Consider the following 19,241-nt stretch of genomic DNA (forward strand, 5'->3'; position numbering starts at 1 on the left):
AAAACAAATATATAGTTGTAAAAATAACCCTAGGTGTTATTTTTTCTTGCACCAAATATAAACGTATAATGAAATCCTATAGCAGTAGAAGACCAAAAGATTACAATTAAAATGCAAATTACCAAGTAGTGCTACAGACTGAAGAGAAATTGGCTTCCCAAAACTCATGCAGATGTTTGAACTCTGCAGTCTTATACCAAGGGTTGATGAGTTAAGCATAGTGACTGGATTGAATTCCAGCCTCTGAGAGGTCCCTGAGGTCTGGATTGGTTATTTCAGTCCCATTCCTCCTGGTTTCTCTCTCTGCTTCCTGGGGCAACATGTGACTGACTGCTCCTCTATACCAGCTCCACCACGGCCAGATAGCCCAAACACCAGACTCAGGGAGCTGCCCCACTTAACTATAACATGCAATAAACCTTGTCCTTCCTAGGAAGCTCCCCTTGGGGATTCTAAACTAACTCAAAGCTGACCAATACGGAATGGTGCAGAAAACGCTAGGGAAGCTCATGGACAGCTGGCAACAAGAGAATACTGACCAGATTCGACAAGCACATTCATAGAGACAGAGGAATACTCGTATTAAATTTTATCAAAGCACACATCGCATGGCATTGCGATTTAGTCTTTTATCTGTAAATTGTACTGCTCATTACTCATCCCGTAAGTGATTATGGAGCTCTGAGTCATCCCAGCCAAGGTCTTTGAAGATTTATTTATTTATTTGAAAGGTAGAGTTACAGACAGAGGGAGGGAGGGAGGGAAGGAGGGAGGAGGAGAGGGAGAGGGAGAGGGAGAGGGAGAGAGAGAGAGAGAGGTCTTCCATCCACTGGCTCACTACCCAAAGGGCCGCAACTGGCAGAGCTAGACCAATCTGAACCTGGGCGCCAGGAGCTTCTTCTGGGACTCCCACACAAGGTCAGAGGCCCAGGCACTTGGGCCATCTTCCACTTTCCCAGGCCATAGCAGAGAGCTTGATCAAAAGAGGAGCAGCCGGGACACAAAGCAATGCCTAGATTAGCCTACTACACCACAGTGCCAGCCCCTCTAGCTCAGGTCTTTAAAAAGAACAAAGATGTATGGGAAGCTGAAAGGCACAGGGAAGGAGGGAGAAGAAAAGGCTTTTCTAGAAAGAAAGCATCAAGTCTCTCCCACCAACAAACAGTATCGGCTCCCTTTCCCTGGAAACGTGAAGTTAGGAAGTGAGGTCACAATGGTCACAATTAAACCCAGCCTGAGTGGCAGAAACAGACAATGATTTTCAAAACAGGTTTGCAAAAACAGCTTTAACAATAAAACGGAGATAAATCCTAACATACAGAAGAGCGTGGCTGATTTGGCTGTAGTGGAGTGTGAGAGCACGCAGTGTCGCTTGCTCTAACCAGCAGCTACTAAGAAAACCCCACGAAAGGTTAGGGTCCCAACAACACAGGCAATCCTGCCTGAGAGAAGGCCAGGTCTTTTCCACCCCAACGAACTTGCTACCCAATTCTAAATAGCCACTCAGCTCCACTTTCTTGCAACCTGCTGTCTCACCAGAGGGTTCCCGAAGGTGGCCTTGCACAGGCTGTATGGGGAGGAATGCAGGGCAGGGTAAGAGGGGAAAGGTGTGATGGAGAAAGCACTTCTGGATGTGGGCATTCGTTAGGCTCACAGAGCAGAGTCTGTGGAATGGAGAAAGGCACCAGAGGCAGACGCCCACGCCTCTACGTGCCCGTCACGGGCACCAGAGGCAGACGCCCACGCCTCTACGTGCCCGTCAAGGGCACCAGAGGCAGGGACGCCCACGCCTCTACGTGCCCGTCACGGGCACCAGAGGCAGATGCCCACGCCTCTACGTGCCCGTCAAGGGCACCAGAGGCAGGGAGGCCCACGCCTCTACGTGCCCGTCAAGGGTACCAGAGGCAGGGAGGCCCACGCCTCTACGTGCCCGTCAAGGGCACCAGAGGCAGGGACGGCCACGCCTCTACGTGCCCGTCAAGCATGCCCACAACCCTGGTTACACGTGCACATCCAAAAAAGGGGGAGGGGAACCCTGCAGAAGAAGCCTTGTGCAAGTGGAATAAACACCTCGGAAGCCTAGCCGCCTGTTATCTCATCCTGAATAGAGTCGAGCAGCGTTTCTCAAACGTTAATGTGCGTACAAGCAACACAAGGATCTGCCAGAATGCAGGATCACTTCAGGAAGCCCCTGGGCCCAGGTGTCGGCATGTCTAACCAGTACGCAGGTGGTGCCAGCACCATCGTGCACAGATCACACTTCAATGGAAGGGCGACGGAACAGCGTCCCTGTGTGTCCTGTTTCACACAGGAAAGAATGCTGGCCGAGGAAGACTGAGAACCGCTCTACTAAAGAAGCCAAAACAGACTGCTTTACTGGAGGCCTTCCTGTAACTTTTCATGTATTACCCTCTGAAAGGACATGATGTGCACTGTTGCCCACATGTTCAGTGTCAGTGATTGAGGGAGGATGACAGTAGCCATGTGAAGGCAGAGAACCCCCTGCCCAAAAAGGCTCCTTCTTCTTCCTCCCATCTTCAAGGAGAGCTATTCCAAGTTACACAACAAGTAGCTCCTACTGGGACAGGCATTTCACACAACACAACACTTGGGACAACCCAGCTGTGCTTCCCATCCTAGCTTTCTACCAACCCACATCCTGGGAGGCAGCACAGAATGGCTCAAAACAGAGGTTACTATACAGCCACAAGTTATCAAGATGGTTAACTAACATCTATCCTTCAAAAACAGTTAACGTAGAAAAAAGGGGCATCTTGCCCTTCATTCACATACTGCTAGCTCAGATTGGGACATCTTCATTCTTACATCATTTACAACCAGTAGGTTTGATGCTTCACTTTATCAAGATACACATACAGCACTAGATCTGGTAGAAGGAAAATGATAGGAGGGAACCCATCAGTAGTTACTCACTAGCAAATTTAAACGTCACCATCACAAGACAATTAGGACAGACTGTACATCCAGAGTAGTCAATCTAACTCTGACCAGCCACGGATTTTGAACAAGTCATAATCTTTCCAGCCTGTCTCCTTAACTAACAACAACAACAACAAAAAACCAGAACATTGCAGTCATCCATTCCAAATTATAAAAAAGATGGCTAAACATTACTTGTAAATTCTCTAAACAGCACCAGAATCTTCCAACCTCAGCCAAAAATTTCAACAAGAAAATCCTACAAACAGTAAATACTGAGTTTTACCCCAGCATCTCTGTCCCAACAACCTCAAAAGCTTCCCTCTGAAGACTCTTCCATCATCAGCGTTCTAACTCAACACTCTCCAAACTTCTGACAGTTCCTTCTAAGTCTAGAATTCTCAGTCATCTCTAACTGTCTATAACAAACAAGATTTTGGATATAGAATGGATATCCAGTTTTTTTAAATAGATTATTACCAAAATCAGTTCACACAATGGAAGGTGTTCTCAGTAACACCTTTTTTAATATAAAAATCAATAAAACACTGTAGGTGTTCAACAAACATGTGGATAAATTAACAGTACAGCTTTAAAGTCACTTGTAATATCACAGAAACTACAACTACAGATAAAATCATTTAAGGAAAATGTTTACTTCAAAAATTTCATTAACTCCTCGGTGAAAACCTAATTTCCCACAGAAAGATAACTTTCCTCAGAGTACACCGCCCTCCATGGAGCCCTAAAGGAAACAGGTACTTCATCCAACGAGGGCAGTTTCACGAACTTCTCCATCTGAGAAGAAAGGGTGCAAGTGTCAGCAGTAAGTATACAACACGGGTCTCACCCCAGGCTCTGATCCTCATCCTGTGAGTAGGTGACATCTTCCTCACTGCCACATGGGTGGTTTAAGGAGCACGGAGAAGGGTGCACACAGCTAAGAAAGCATCTGGACACAGTAAAGCACAGCGTGAGTGGCGGAGGTGTGGCTTACTGGACTCCTACCCTCAAAAACCACCAACAGTCACGAAAAGTTTGTTTGCAACAAACTACAAGAATAACTTCAAATGTGCTTCTGACCAGTAACACCTGCCATTTATAGGGCACTCACTGACTACATGTCAGCCACTTGGGGAGGACATTTCAGGATGAAAATCATTTAATCTTTTCAACAACAATTTTTAAAAAGAAAAAAGACAAAAAAATCTGAATAGCATACTATAAGCACTGCCAAAAGAACCTATAAGACAACTTAAGAAACAGACACTAAACTTAATAATAAGATCCCATTATAAAATTATTTTTGTTTGCAAAACAGATGGTTTCTAGGACGCTTTTTAAATGTTATCTATAAACGGAACAATCCACATGGAAGCTACACGCTTGTGCTGCACTTCACTGTGTTCCAAGTGCCTCCCACACATCTTCCCCGGCTCATCAGTCCACCCCATGCTGATGAGGACAGAGCCTGGAGAGACTGTCTGACTACTGGTTCATCTTTGCACCTTTTCTTCTTTGCTAAGGGGGTTTATAGAACTGTCCTCGTACGGCAAAAAAAGAAGTCTAAAAATCTCAAACTCTTGAACTTTTACTTCAATTGCATAACAACTGCCACCTTACAAATAGAAGTCTCTTTTAAACATACACACATATATGCATACCCAAAGGGAGCGACAGGCTTTGGTGGCAATGAAGTGGCTGGGAATTCTTAGAGAAATCTATCACCTGGAAACTGGCCAGCGGTGATAGGCACACTGTCACCAAAACTGCTTTACTGACAATGGCCACAACAATAATGGAACTCAAATTTAATATGAACGTAGATCTTCTCCAAAAACTAGGATTACATTCAAAAAATTCATTTTCAGTTCCTTTTTGTGTTTACTCATCAGCAAATACTAATCTATCTTCTACGTTACAATTCAAACTCTGCAAAAGGACTAGAACTGGATCACATCCACAATCCTGTTGTCCTAGCATAATTCACGGCATGTGATTTTTACCAAAGAAGCATGTGCAGAATTACAGAATTTTGTTTGCCACGATTTCCAACACTCATCTATAAAGAAAGGTTCTTTTCCAAATAATGACAATATATCCTGTATTGAAATTCCTACTTTTCCAATTTGTTAATCTTTATAAAAATCAAGGGGCAACCATTTGGCCTGGTAGTTAAGACACTGGTTAAAACGTCCACAACCCACATCAGAATGCCAGGGTTCAATGACCAGTTCTGGCTCCTGACTCCAGCTCCCTGCTAATGTAGACTCCAGGAGGCAGTAATGACAGCCTAAGTAACTAGGTTCCTAACATTCACATGGGAGACCTGAATTCACTTCCCAGCTCTGACACAACCAAGTCCCAGCCTTTGCAGGCATGCAGGGAGTCAATCACTAGATGAGAGCATGTGCTTAGCACCGGCACTGTGGCATAGTGGGTAAAGCTACAGCCTGCAGTGTTGGCATCCCATATGGGCCCCAGTTCAAGTCCCCGCTGCTCCTCTTCTGATCCAGCTCTCTGCTATGGCCTGAGAAAGCAGTACACGATGGCCCAAGTGCTTGGGGCCCCTGCACCCACGTGGGAGACCTGGAAGAGGCTCCTGGCTCCTGGCTTCAGATCAGAGCATCTCCCGCCGTTGCGGCCAACTGGGGAGTGAAGCAGATAGAAGACCTCTCTCTCTCTGCCTCTCCTTCTCTTTCTAACTCTTTCAAATAAATAAATATTTTTTAAAAAGAGCATGTACTCTCTCAAATAAATAAATACATAAGAGTTAAGTATTCTTAAAAAAAAAAAAAGAAAGAAAAGAAAAACCCAGTAACTTGGGGCAGGCATTACCACACAATGGCTATGCTGCTGTTTGGGACACCCACATCCCATATTGGAGGGCCTGAGTTCAACTCTCACCTTCACTCCCAATACACTTTCCCTCTTAATGTGAACTCTGGCAGGCAGTAGGGGATGGCTTATGTACTTGGGTTCCTGCTACCCACACAGGAGACCCCTGGCCCAACCCTGGAGACTGAGGGTATCTGGAGAGTGAACCATAGTTGGAAGTCCTCTCTCACTCTATCCTTCAAGGAAATAAATAAATAAAACTTTAAAAAGCCAAATAACTTGCTTTTAAAAAAAAAAAAGATTTACTTATTTATTTGAAAGGCAGAGTTAGAGAGAGGCAGAAGCAGAGTGAGGGAGGGTCTTCCATCCTCTGGATCACTCCCCATGTGGCCGCAACAGCCAGAGCTGTGCTGATCCAAAGCCAGGAGCCAGGGGCAGCTTCCTGGTCTCCCACATGGGTGCAGGGATCCAAGGACTTGGGCCATCTTCTAAGTGCTTTCCAAGGCCACAGCACAGAGCTGGATCAAAAGTGGAGCAGCCAGGACACAAACCAGCGTCCACAAGGGATGCCGGCACTGCAGGCAGAGGCTTCACCCACTATGCTACAGTGCTGGCCCCTTGCCTTTTCTAAGACAACACCAACATAACTGTTTCAAAAAACCTTTACTAAACCCTATGACTTCCCAGGAAGCACTTGCAAAAAAGACAATGGAAAACTACTAGTTCTTTCAGAAACTCACAATACAGCAAAGAAGAGATTCCCATGTCTCTGAACTACAATCAACTAGATGCTGTAACAAAGGTGAGCATCAACAATGACTCGAGAGTCCAGGAAGACAACAGGAGCACTCTCATCCCATCACGTGGGAGGCAGCCTCTCTCCCTGGTCCTGTCTTCTTAGAGAGAACACTGCACTTCCTGAGAGGGACACTAGTCACCCCCGCATTTTCGAGGAAACGCTGAGACGACACAGACATCACCTCTGCAGTGCCCAACACACACACACAGGCAAGCCCACTGGAGGTAGGCCTAGGAAACGCACAGGGAACACATACGTTAGCTGTGTCTGGAAAAACAAGCAGGAATTCACCAAGTGGGCAAAACCAAAGGCTTTTAGAAAGTTACCAGTGACGAACGATATTAGCCTCATACTGGACAATGAGAACAGCACCAAAGCAAAGAGGAGGGAAAATCCCACTGTTTTCTTTGAGTCTCCCTAATTTCAAGGGAGCTATCGATAATCTGCATAACTGATTTTTCTTGAAGAGTAACAAAAAAATACTATTTCAACCACAAGAAAAATTCAGTCCTATTTAATTATGTTTAATTAGTCCAATTTCATTTTAAATACTGTACAGTTCAAAACAATGTAAAATCTGAATATTATTTTTCAACTAAACAATCTCACAGATCAGACATCTACGTAATAGCATTTTTTTAAAAAGAAACTTTTTTAAAGATTGATTTTCTTTATTTGGAAGAGTTACAGAGAGATAGAGACAGAGACAGAGAGAGGTCTTCCATCCACTGGTTCACTCCTCAAATGGCTACAACGGCCGGAGCTGAGCTGATCTGAAGCCAGGAGCCAGGAGCTTCTTCCAGTTCTCTCATCGAGGTGTAGGGAACCAAGGACTTGCACCATCCCCTGCTGCCTCCCCAGGCACATTAGCAGGGGGCTACATCAGAAGTGGAGCAGCCAGGACTCCAACCGGCATCCATATAGGATGCTGATGTTGCAAGCAGGGACTTTAACTCGCTGTGCCACAGTACTGGCCCCGGGAATAGCATCTTGAAGTTTCCGGACCTCAATGATAACTATCTTAACTTTAAAAATCACTGAACAGCACCACAGAGCCACAGCACAATGGCTCACTTGGTTGGTCCTCTGCTTGAGGCACCAGCATCCCATTATGGGCGCCGGGTTCTGGTCCTGGTTGCTCCTCTTCCAGTCCAGCTCTCTGCAGTGGCCCTGGGCGATGGGGGGGGGGGGGGGGGGGATGGGAGGGGAAGTGGAGGATGGCCCAAGCGCTTGGGCTCCTGCACCCACATGGGATACCAGGAAGAAACACCTGGCTCCTGGCTTTAGATTGGCGTAGCTCTGGCCGTAGCGGCCAATTGGGGGATGAACCAACAGGAGGAAGACCTTTCTCTCTGTCTCTCTCACTGTCTAACTCTATCTGCCAAAAAAAAAACAAAAACAAAAACACTGAACAGAGAACTCGTAACTTAGCTGAGGACACAACAGATTTCGCAATATACCATACTCTTTTATGACTATTAGTTTAGTCAAAAAATATTTTTAGCTATAGCACATTAAATTTCAATAATCTGAGAAAAATCTAAATAAGTGGTTGCAAATGAGGTCATAAAAATAATAAACACAAAACTTCCTAAACTATATAACAAAAATGCTAAGGTAATCACATACAATATCATTCTTGAAATAACACTGACACAAGTAATATATATACTTACAACTTATGGACAAAATAGCCTGATTACATTGTCACAAATACAGTCTCAAAAAAATGATTGGAACAGCAATGTTACCTGCAAAAAGCAAGTAAAATGTAAAGGAACAGTAAATAAAACAGTTTTTTTTTGTTTTTTTGTTTTTTTTTTGACAGGCAGAATAGACAGTGAGAGAGAGAGACAGAGAGAAAGGTCTTCCTTTGCCGTTGGTTCACCCTCCAATGGCCGCCGCGGCTGGCGAGCTGCGGCCGGCGCACCGCGCTGATCCAATGGCAGGAGCCAGGTGCTTCTCCTGGTCTCCCATGGGGTGCAGGGCCCAAGCACTTGGGCCATCCTCCACTGCACTCCCTGGCCACAGCAGAGAGCTGGCCTGGAAGAGGGGCAACCAGGACAGAATCCGGCGCCCTGACTGGGACTAGAACCTGGTGTGCCGGTGCCGCAAGGCGGAGGATTAGCCTAGTGAGCTGAGGCACTGGCCAATAAAACAGTTTTAAGACTGTTTTAACATTTCAAGTCCCTGACTAGCTTCTGAGGACACTAAAGTGAGTACAGCAGTCTCTGCCTTCCAGGATAAACACGTATCTTACAATGTGGTGATTTTTTAGGAATAATTACATCTATACACTGACATACACCACTCAGTATGACAGCATACCAGGCAGTTTCCTTTAGAAGACCACCTGATACAATGCTGACACAGCAGAGGCGTGACAGGGACAAAGTTAGAAATATGGCCCACAGAGATGGTTCAGGGAGAGATGATCACTATCTCAAACAGTGTGCTCAGGGGACTGTCCTGCATGCAGTAGCCACAGGAAGGGACTCACTCTCTCTTCTTGTTAACATACAGGGACCTATCAAACAGGTTTCACAGAAGATAATGAAGATGATGGGGCCAGCACTGTGGCAAAGAGGGTTAAAGCCCTGGCCTGAAGCGCTGGCATCCCACATGGGCGCCTGGCTGCTCCTCTTCCGATTCAGCTCTCTGCTGTGGCCTGGAAAGCAGTAGAAGATGGCCCAAGGCCTTAGGCCCCTGCACCCACGTGGGAGACCCAGAGAAGCTCCTGGCTCCTGGCTTCAGATCAGTGCAGCTCCAGGTGTTGCAGCCATCTGGGGAGTGAACCAGTGGGTGGAAGACCTCTCTGTCTTTACCTCTCTCAGTAACTCTTTCAAATAAATAAAATAAATCTTAAAAAAAAAAAATGAAGATGATGTTAGCAGCAGGCTAATTTTTCCAGCACATCCTAAAAGAAACAACATGGATTTCCAAACTACAGCTACAAAAAAAAGGGGGGGGGGGGATCCAGATCTGAGAGTTCAGAGGAAGACTGTACATGAGGATAACAATGAGACAGAATCAAAGCTGAAGCAAGGAACGTTTCCGGCGTAGGTCCCAAACAACAACAAAGAGCTTATGGCACAACAAGGATTACAGAGGCATTGGGTTTGGATGGGCAGCAACTGATTACAGAAACACATACAGAAAACTAAGGAAAGGGAGTGTCAGAAATAAGGAAGAAGAATTTGGGGGCTGCTGTTATGGAGCAGGAGGTAGAGCCGATGCCTTCAATGTCAGTATCCCATGTGGGAACTGCTTTGAGTCCTTGCTGCTCTACTTCCAATCCAGCTCCCTGCTAATGGCCTAGGAAAAGCAGCAGAAGATGGTCCAAGTGTTTGGGCCCCTACCACCCATGTGGGAGACACAGATGAAGCTCCTGATTCTGGCCTACTCTAGCCCGGGCCACTAGGGACATCTGAGGAGTGAACAAGAAGATGGAAGATCTCTTTCTTTCTCTGTAATCCTGACTTTTAAATAAGTAAACAAAATCGTTAAAAAAAATTTTAAGTGACAAAAAAAAAGGAAAGAGGACTGCTATTAAAACCAGGGCCACCAACATCAAATACTACACCAAGAAAAGTCTAATATTAGGCCACTGAGCTTAACACTTGCGTCACAACTCAGAGAGACCTTGCACAATAAAGAAAACAGAAGAGAATGCCTACTGAAGTCAACTGTGTATGGAGAAACTCAGTTACAAATGAAACTCAACAAGCATTAGTCTCAGGATCCCTTCACACCCTCAAAAGTTGAAACATCTTTTGTAGGTCTTATCAATTGCTGTTTACTATATTAGAAATACAAACAGAAAAATATTTAAACATATGTTAATTTGTCCATTAAAAATGAACATATTACATTAATCAAATAACATATTTTATGGAAGAATATTTCCCAGGGCCGGCACTGTAGGGTAGTGGGTAAAGCCGCTGCCTGCAATGCTGGCATCCCACATGGACACTGGTCCTAATCCTGGCTGCTCCTCTTCCAATCCAGCTCTCTGCTGTGGCCTGGGAAAGCAGTAGAAGATGGCCCAAGTCCTTGGGCCCCTGCACCTGCGTGAGAGACCCGGAGAAGCTCCTGGCTCCTGGCTTCAGATTGGCCCAGCTCTGCCATTTGAGGGCATTTGGGGAGTGAGCCAGCAGATGCAAGATCTGTCTCTCTGCCTCTGCCTCTCTGTAACTCTACCTTTCAAATAAATACATCTTTAAAGAAAAAAAAAAGAATTATATTTCCCAAACAAAGGTAATTCTGTTTGAACAGAGCAACTGCAAAACTGTAGCATCTTGCTTAACAGAAGACATCTGGATGGTCCTCTCCACATCCAATTCACTGTGATACATTGTTTTAGTCCAAGAATATGAAGAAAATCTGGACTTCCCCAAATATATGGTTGGAAAAGATAAATATTTTAATAATCTTTTAAAATAACTGTGGATATTCTTTGTTGACACTATATGAAAACCCAAACAGTTGTTTCTCAACTCTCAGTTCCATGTGAAATCTGAAACTACTACATCAACCAAGTTTTCATGATGTTCCCTTAAAATCCACAGATATTTTATACTTTGAATGGCCTATCCAGGCATGATTTCCTAATATCATACATTAGCTACTGGGAAATACTGAATCATTGAATTACACAAATATTCCAAATGTGACACAGTCCGTGATAAAGTATCAGAAAGTACATTCGCTGATGTAACTACCAATCTTACCAGACTCTTTAAAAAAATACCTGAAAGCCCCAGAGCTCGCTGTTGTCAAGTTTCCAAAAGTTCTACTTTTGAGTGATTTTTATCATTAATAAATATCATCAGTTGTTTTCCTTGAAGTGACTGACTTATTTTACTGGTTTTCAAGAAAATACCTGTTCAGTGTCCAGGTCTGAATAACCACAGCTGCTTTTTTTTTTTAGATTTATTTATTTATTTTAAAGGTGGAGTTACAGAAATAGAGAGAGATCCTCCATCCACTGGTTCACTCTCCATAAGGCCACAACAGCCAGAGCTAAGATAGTCCAAAGCCAGGAGCTTATTCTGGGTCTCCCACATGGGTGCAGACACCCTAGCCCTTGGTCCATCCTCAGCTGCCTTCCCAAGCATATGAGCTGGAGCTGGATTGGAAGTGGAGCAGCCAGAATTTGAACTAGTGCCCATCTGGGTAGCTGGCACAGCAGACGGTGGCTTTACCAGCTATGCCAGAGCCAACCCCAATGAGTTTCTTAGACCAACTTTGAGCAGAAAGGATATTCTATGGAAGAGCAAGTCACAAAGCTACCCAACAGTGTCCCCTTGAATCAGCCTCTATATTTGGGAATGCAAATATCCTTATTTTGGAGAATATTTAAAACTACATGAGATTTAATAAAAGCAGTAACTTCTACTTCAAACCAGGATACGCTTAAATGAAACTGGCATAATTTTGACTGCCTGTGCATGGTGGTGAAAATTACAGTGAATTTGGTAACTTGGTGCCACTAATTAAGTTCAGGCTAAAATGCTTGCACAGCCCTTGTACCACAATTGCTGCTGCACTGTCACACAAAGTGAAAATGGCAAATGGCAAATATTACCATGAAAATAGCTCGGACCTCAAAGATGAAATGAATGTTTACTCAGAACACACTTTAAAAAAAAAAAAGATTTATTTATTTATTTGAAAGTCAGAGTTACACAGAGAGAAGAGAGGCAGAGATAGAGATCTTCCATCTGATGTTGACTGCAACAGTGGGAGACAGGAGCCAGGAGCTTTTGCCGGGTCTCCCACGCAGGTGCAGGGGCCCAAGGCCTTGGGCCATCTTCTACTGCTTTCCCAGGCCATAGCAGAGAGCTGGATGGGAAGTGGAGCAGCAGGGTCTCAAACCAGCACCCATATGGGATGCCAGCACTTCAGGCCAGGGTGTTAACCCACCGCGCCACAGCGCCAGCCCCTCAGAACACACTTTGAAAACTGTTACCCTGGCTCTTTAAACACCGTTCACTTTCACATGAACCTATGTGACTACTCTAACCCAAGACAGAGGGAGGAGAGAAAACAAGCAAGCCAGAAACCTCCCAGAGGGCCCACAGTGCTGGTACAACGGGGTAAGAGCGGGTTTGAGTCCACACTGGCTCTGTAGCTGTTCTGCTTTGAATCCGGCTCCCTGCCAATGTGCCTGGGAAAGCAACAGAAGAAGGCTCAAGTGCTTGGGCCCCTGCCACCCATGTGAGAGGCCTGCATGGAGTTTGTGGCTCCTGTCTCTGGCCTGGCCCAGCCCCCGTCGTTGCTGCCACTTGGAGAGTGAACCAACAGATGAAGATTTCTCTCTCCCTCTTTCTCTCTTAGTTTGTGTGCATGTTAGATCTTGCTTTTAAATAAATCTGAAAGAAAAAAAAAGGGAAGGGAGGAAGGAGAAACAAAATGAAACGTCCTAGGAGTCTGAGCAGCAGCTAAGTGGTTGCTGGAAAGTTCCTTAAGGAGGGAGGGAGGATAGGGGACCACGCCCTCCTGAAAAGCAGACTTACTTAGATGGGGACTCAATTTTCCCTCCCATTGCCACATGACGAGTCTGGGAGAATCAGTATCAAACTCCAAATTATATAAATTATATATATATATGTATATATATATAAAGTAAGCATGACGACAATAATGATACTAAAGATTTCAACAGGTAACAGCTGGTTTCTTTGGACTTTGTTCAATAACTTATTCCCATTTCATAGAAGCTGAAATGATTCATTCTTTATATCAACAGTCAGATTCTAATCATAATACTGTATTCCATTATAAGCAATTCTTTTTCAGGGACAAGTTCGAGAAAAATGGACGAATACCACCTCACATACAGAACTTGATATAGTTCAAAGGGTTTCTGATTGGACAACAAAATGAGAGCTTTTGCAGAAGAAACAGAAACCCAGCTATGTTGCTCAGCACTGTCTGCAGCATCCAGCTCAGCCTATGTGTAACAGAAGATGCTCAGCAGACATGCAGAATGGTGAGGTGCCGAAATCAGATACAAGCCCAGGCTGCCCCGACTACCACGTAAATTCCTTTCCACAGCTCTCTCAAATACCACCGGAGCAAAACCCAGCACAGCTGCACAATAAACTCTGAGAAAACACAACGTGACCTATCACACTTGAAAGTCTGCTGTGGCCAGTACTGCAGCTCACTAGGCTAATCCTCCGCCTGCGCCGTCAGCACACCGGGTTCCAGTCCCGGTTGTTCCTCTTCCAGTCCAGCTCTCTGCTGTGGGCCAGGAAGGCAGTGGAGAATTGGCCCAAGTGCTTGGGCCCTGCACCTGCATGGGAGACCAGAAGGAAGCACCTGGCTCCTGGCTGCGGATCGGTGCAGCGCCAGCCGTAGCGGCCATTTAAGGGGTTAACCAATGGAAGGAAGACCTTTCTCTCTGTCTCTCTAACTCTGCCTGGCCAAAAAAAAAAAAAAAAAAAAAAAAAAAAAAAAAAAAGAGTCTACTGTGGACTGGGTATTACTTTACAGACTCTCATGCAGACCATGCATACCACAGTTCAAAATGAAAACAAGGGGCCAGCGTTGTGGCGCAGCAGGTTAAGCCGCCGTCTGCAGTGCCAGTATCCCATATGGGTACCAGTTCAAGTCTCAGTTCCAGTCCAGCTCCCTACTAATATGCCTGAGAAAGCAGTGGAACACGGTCCAGCTTGGGCCCCTGCACTCACGTAGGAGACCTGGAAGAAGTTCCTGGCTCCTAGCTTCGGCTTGGCCCATAAATGGCTGTTGTGGCCATTTGGGGAGTGAACCAGATGGCAGAAATTTTCTCTTTCTCTCTCTCTCTCTCTGTCCCTCCCTCCTTACCTCTTGTAATTCTGATTTCCAATAAAATAATCTTTTAAAACCACAAGAAACAAATAGCTCTATCATTTTTACTTCTAAATATCTGCTATCTGAATTCAGCAATAATTTTCTGTTCCTAGAAGATGTAACAGTTAGATATCAGTCTCAATCATCACACATCTAATTAGTACCCTCACAGAGACTAGAGAAATATTTCACTTTCTCTGTTGATGGCCAGTGGGTCTTCATTTCTTAAGGTTTCTTACATTTACACTGGGGACACTTATTGCTGGAACAAGAACTTCAAGATATAAAGGAGGAGACTGCCCAGCACCTCTGACAGTTAAATTTTCACTGTAACATTTTATTCTTTAAAAGGCAGAATTAGAGAGAGAGAAAGAAAGAGAGAGATACATTGAGATTGAGATTCCATCCACTGGTTCACTCCCCAGATGGCCACAATGGCTAAACCGGGCCAATCGAAAGCCAGGAACTAGGAGCTTCTTCCAGGTCTCCCATGAGGGTGCAGAGACCGAAGTACTTGGACCATCCTCCACTACTATCCAAGGCAGATTAGCAAGGAGCTAGATCAGAAATGGAGCAGCTGTGACTCAAACCAGCACCCACAGTACCGGCCCCAGCATTTTATTCTTTTTAACATTTTCCATGCAAGTTCGACATTTATCATTACTTCTCACAAAAGTACAATGTAGAAACTTTCACGTACTAAATAACCTTACTGTTATTTAGATCCTATAATTTAAAAAAATTAATCAGATTTTATCTAAGGCCAGTGAGTACAAAACTGGAATTTAATCACAGACATGGCATAACTTAAAGACTATAATTTGTTACTTGAGTAAATGAAGCTACATCTATTCCCATTTTCTTCTGACATTCAAGCAATGAATGCAACTTTATTCTGCAGGGAGACATGACCTACCAAAATCTAGCCAAAGGCAACTCTTCTGTTAGGATGAAAAGCATTTTTGGGGCCAGAGCTATAGTATAGAAAAGCTCCTGCTTGCAGTGCTGTATCCCATATGGACACCAGTTTGAGTCCCGGCTGCTCTACCTCCCAATAAACTCTCTGCTATGGCCTGGGAAAGCAGAAGATGGCCCAAGTACTTGGGCCCCTGCACCTGCATGGGAGACCAGGAAGAAGCTCCTGGTTCTTGTCTTCGGCCTGGCCTAGCCCCTGCCATTGCAGCCATTTGGGGAATAAACCAGAGGATAGAAGACCTCTTTCTCCCTCTTTCCCTCTCCTCTCTGTATATTTCTGCCTTTCAAATAAATAATCTTTTTAAAAAACAAAAACATTTTAACTAGACATTCTTTACAGAAAAAACGGTATTTTCAGTAAAGACTTCAGGAAGCACATGGAGACAATCTTCTCTAGAGGTTTAAAAAGGAAAAAGCTTCAAACATTTAGGATATCTGAGGCTTGTCCTGGTATTCAGCACCTGAAACACTATCAGTTCAAGGATCGGTATGACCCAAGGGATTCCATTCTGGTCTGTGGGTCACACAAACAAGTCAGCAGCAAGCGGCATGCTGCCCTTGGGCCAAGTCCCTCCTTTGATACCGGTCAAACATGTCCTTGAAATTACTCTACCTGCTACTTAACAGGTCAGCTATGCAGAATTACTTCTTCCAACCGCTGACATGCGTGTTTCTCCAAAGTGTTCCACAGTCTTTCAATCCTGTTTTTCTAGCATTATTAGGAAAACAGCTTGCAGTGCAATGAATATCTGCACTGGACAGTTTTAACACTGTCCTCTCCCATGGTTCTACCCAGCGAGGATTTCAGGAACAGTGGTGGGAAAATAACAGATACCAGAGAAATGAGGGTTCTGAGGGCCAAAACCGAGAGATAGGAGAGGAAGGCAGACACTGAGGGGTCCCTAAAGGGTGGTAGCACTGGACATTTGCTTTCAGGAACACAGTGGCCCTTAAACTGCTGGTGAACTGCCTGCAGCCTATTCAGTTTCAAGCCAAATGACCACACTTCTCTAAGTCCTCCTAAAGTAATGCTTCCACCCCTAAAATCTGGATCTACCAGAGCTAAGGTGTAGTGGCAAAAAACAAACAAACAAAACAACAACAACAACAGAAGTGGCCCTCAGGGCTCTTTTAAAGCAGGCCCACTTATCCGCCCTGGGCCAGCTCCCCCGGGCACTGTGACCCTTCCTCTCCCAGGAGCCAGCTATCCAGCCTGCTGCTTCTCTTCTGAGCCACCACCACCTACACTGTTACCCCAAGACTGGCTGTGGAGTGAACAACAGCCTCCCCACTTCCCTGCTGCCCCTGAAAATAAACACACAGGCTCTGCTTGGTTGTCTACTGGCCACAAGAAAAGACTGGGAACCACAGACTGCAACATTACAGCACCAGCAAGTGCAATAATCATCATCCTCGCCACAGTAAAGTTCCTCCCTCCAAAACACAATTCTCTATATTGTTTCTTGAGTATCTTTACAAGTACAAAGCACTATCATAAATATACAAATATAATCTGAACCAAATCCAACATTACACATGTTCTGCTTTTCAAAATACTAAATCAAGGCCAGCGCCGTGGCTCACTTGGCTAATCCTCCGCCTGCGGCACCGGCACCCCAGGTTCTAGTCCTGGTTGCTCCTCTTCCAGTCCAGCTCTCTGCTGTGGCCCAGGAAGGCAGTGGAGGATGGCCCAAGTGCTTGGGTCGCTGCACCTGCATGGGAGACCAGGAGGAAGCACCCCGCTCCTGGCTTTGGATCGGCAGTGTGCCAGACGTAGCGGCCATTAGGGGAATGAACCAACGGAAGGAAGACCTTTCTGTCTCTCTCTCTCTCACTGTCTCACTAACTCTGCCTGGCAAAAAAAAAAAAAAAAAAAAAAACAAAAACAACCACCTATTAAATCATGGTTCCAAAAATAGGTAATGCAATCATTTTGGAAAAAGCATACTTTTTTTCTTTTACAGACGCTCTCTTATAGTCCCTTAAATTTAGGTGTTTAGAAGTTTTCTCTTAAAGGCTGTATAGTGTTCAGAATATTTTGTCCAATATAAATGAGCGTTACTATGCAGAAGGCATATTGTGACTTAGTAAGGACAGGCATGTCAAAAGCAGCTAGCTCTGCTGAGGAACTAACATCTCACAGGACCGCCCCTACATTATAAACATTTCTGTAAATGCTGTTGAAAACGAGGATCCCTCATGTTTAGAAAGCTAGATTCACAGAACATTCATACATGTCCGTAATACATAGGCCCTCTTTGGTTTTTAAAGCGACAGTCATACACTGGTAGGCTTATTGTGATCGTGTAGTTCCTGACAGACTTTGTAATATCAAAACATGCACGTTACCCAAGTGTTAAGGTACTGCAGGCTTATCACGAATCAACTCCAAGGCTGCCTCCCAGCGCAGGCGAAGGCAGCCCAGGTGCCAGCAGACCAAGCCTGCGCTGACCAGATTTCCTGGGCCGGGCTCTGCAGCCACTCCATTCACCTAAGCGGTTTTTCATAAGACAGAGTCACGGTCCTACGAGCTGACAATAAACTTAGGGCTGAGGCGGGCAGGGATCGCCTCGTCTCGCTGGTCTAGCACACTGCCATTTAATCACGGCATTCAGACACTTTCAGGAAAAACGTGTCCCTGAGGCTGGGCTCCCCTCCAACTGTGCCTGAGACAGACAACTGGAACACAAACAACTGAGCAAAACCTTGGGCTGACCCCTCCGGGCGTCCGTACCCAGTAACAAAGAAGTTTAACCTATTGTGCAGTCCACAACCGGGATACTTGGTGGTTTTTTTTTTTTTTTCTTGTCTTTTCTATGCAATGAAACGGAACTGCATCCTCCCTGCTGCCCTGCCCACGCCGCGCACAACAAAGCGGCCGCCGGTGCGCGGCCCGAGCCTGCCGGCCACGCCGCGCACCCCGCGGGCAGCGGGCAGCGGGCAGCGGGCAGCGCGGCCCCGACCCCGGCCCCGGCCCCGGCCCCGGCCCGGGCGCTCACCGCGTGGAGGTGCCCTTGCGCACGTCGCACATCATGCACTTGAAGGCCTCGGCGCCGTTCCGGAAGGTGCAGACGCTGCAGTCCCAGTAGCCCTCGTCCGAGGACGGCTTCGGCTGCCGCTTCGGCCTGCGGGACACAACCCGGACACGACGCGCCGCGGGTCACCGGCAGGCCGCGCCCGCACCGCCCGGCCCGCAGCGTGCGGGGCAGGCGGCCCCGACCCGCCGGGCTCCGGGAGCCGCCGCCGCCGCCGCCGCCATCGCGGCTCCATTGTGGGGCCGCGCCGGCCCTCACGCGGCCACGCTCGTCAGCGGCGCCGCCCCCGCGCCGCCCCGGGCCGCCCGCCGCCCGCCGCCCGGCCGCGCGCCGTTACCTGGTGGGGCTCTTCTTGTCGCCCATGGCTCGGCTCCCGCGCTCGCCGAGACGCCGCCGCGGCCGCGCTGAGTCGCTCGGAGGCTGAGGCGCGGGCGGAAGCGGGCGCGGAGGAGGGCGGGGAGGCCGCGCGGCCGAGTCGCGAGCCGCCGCCGGAGCCCACGCAGCCTCCAGCTGTCGGGGAACTCCTCCGGCCACGTGACCCGCGCGCGCCAACCAGCGGCCGCGCCGGGACTTCAAACGCGGCCGGGCGGCGGGCGCGGGGCGGCTCGCGGGCGGCCGGGGCCGTGCGGGGCCGCTGTCCGCGCGGCCGGGCGGCGGCGGAGGGCGCTGGCCCGGGCCTGGAGGCCGGCGCGGGAGGCCGGGCCGCGGGCGTGCGCGCGCGGGGCGGGGGCCGGCACCCGTGGCTGCGAGCGCAGGCCGGGTGACTTCCTCAGGGTTACGTAAGGCGAGGGTGACGAGGCCGGCAGTGCGGCCCC

General features: G+C 47.0%; 1 protein-coding gene across 3 annotated transcripts in view; it reads right to left on the reverse strand.

Moving 5' to 3' along the window:
- Positions 1 to 19,113, reverse strand: part of YAF2 (YY1 associated factor 2) — an 80,111-nt gene extending 60,998 nt beyond the window's left edge. Inside the window, exons 1-2 of one of the 3 annotated variants that reach the window (XM_017343269.3) lie at positions 18,764 to 19,078; positions 18,391 to 18,516 (exon numbers count right to left, since the gene is read on the reverse strand). In XM_017343269.3, coding sequence (XP_017198758.2) covers positions 18,391 to 18,516; positions 18,764 to 18,789 — 152 coding nt within the window. In that variant the 5' untranslated portion in view covers positions 18,790 to 19,078. Of the gene's footprint in view, positions 1 to 18,390; positions 18,517 to 18,763 lie in introns of all 3 variants that reach the window. The other 2 variants (XM_051850964.2, XM_051850965.2) reach the window with 2 other exon arrangements.
- Between the last annotated feature and the right edge of the window lie 128 nt (positions 19,114 to 19,241).

Source organism: Oryctolagus cuniculus, chromosome 9, assembly GCF_964237555.1.
Source record: "Oryctolagus cuniculus chromosome 9, mOryCun1.1, whole genome shotgun sequence".
In the NCBI taxonomy this organism is placed as follows: domain Eukaryota; kingdom Metazoa; phylum Chordata; class Mammalia; order Lagomorpha; family Leporidae; genus Oryctolagus; species Oryctolagus cuniculus.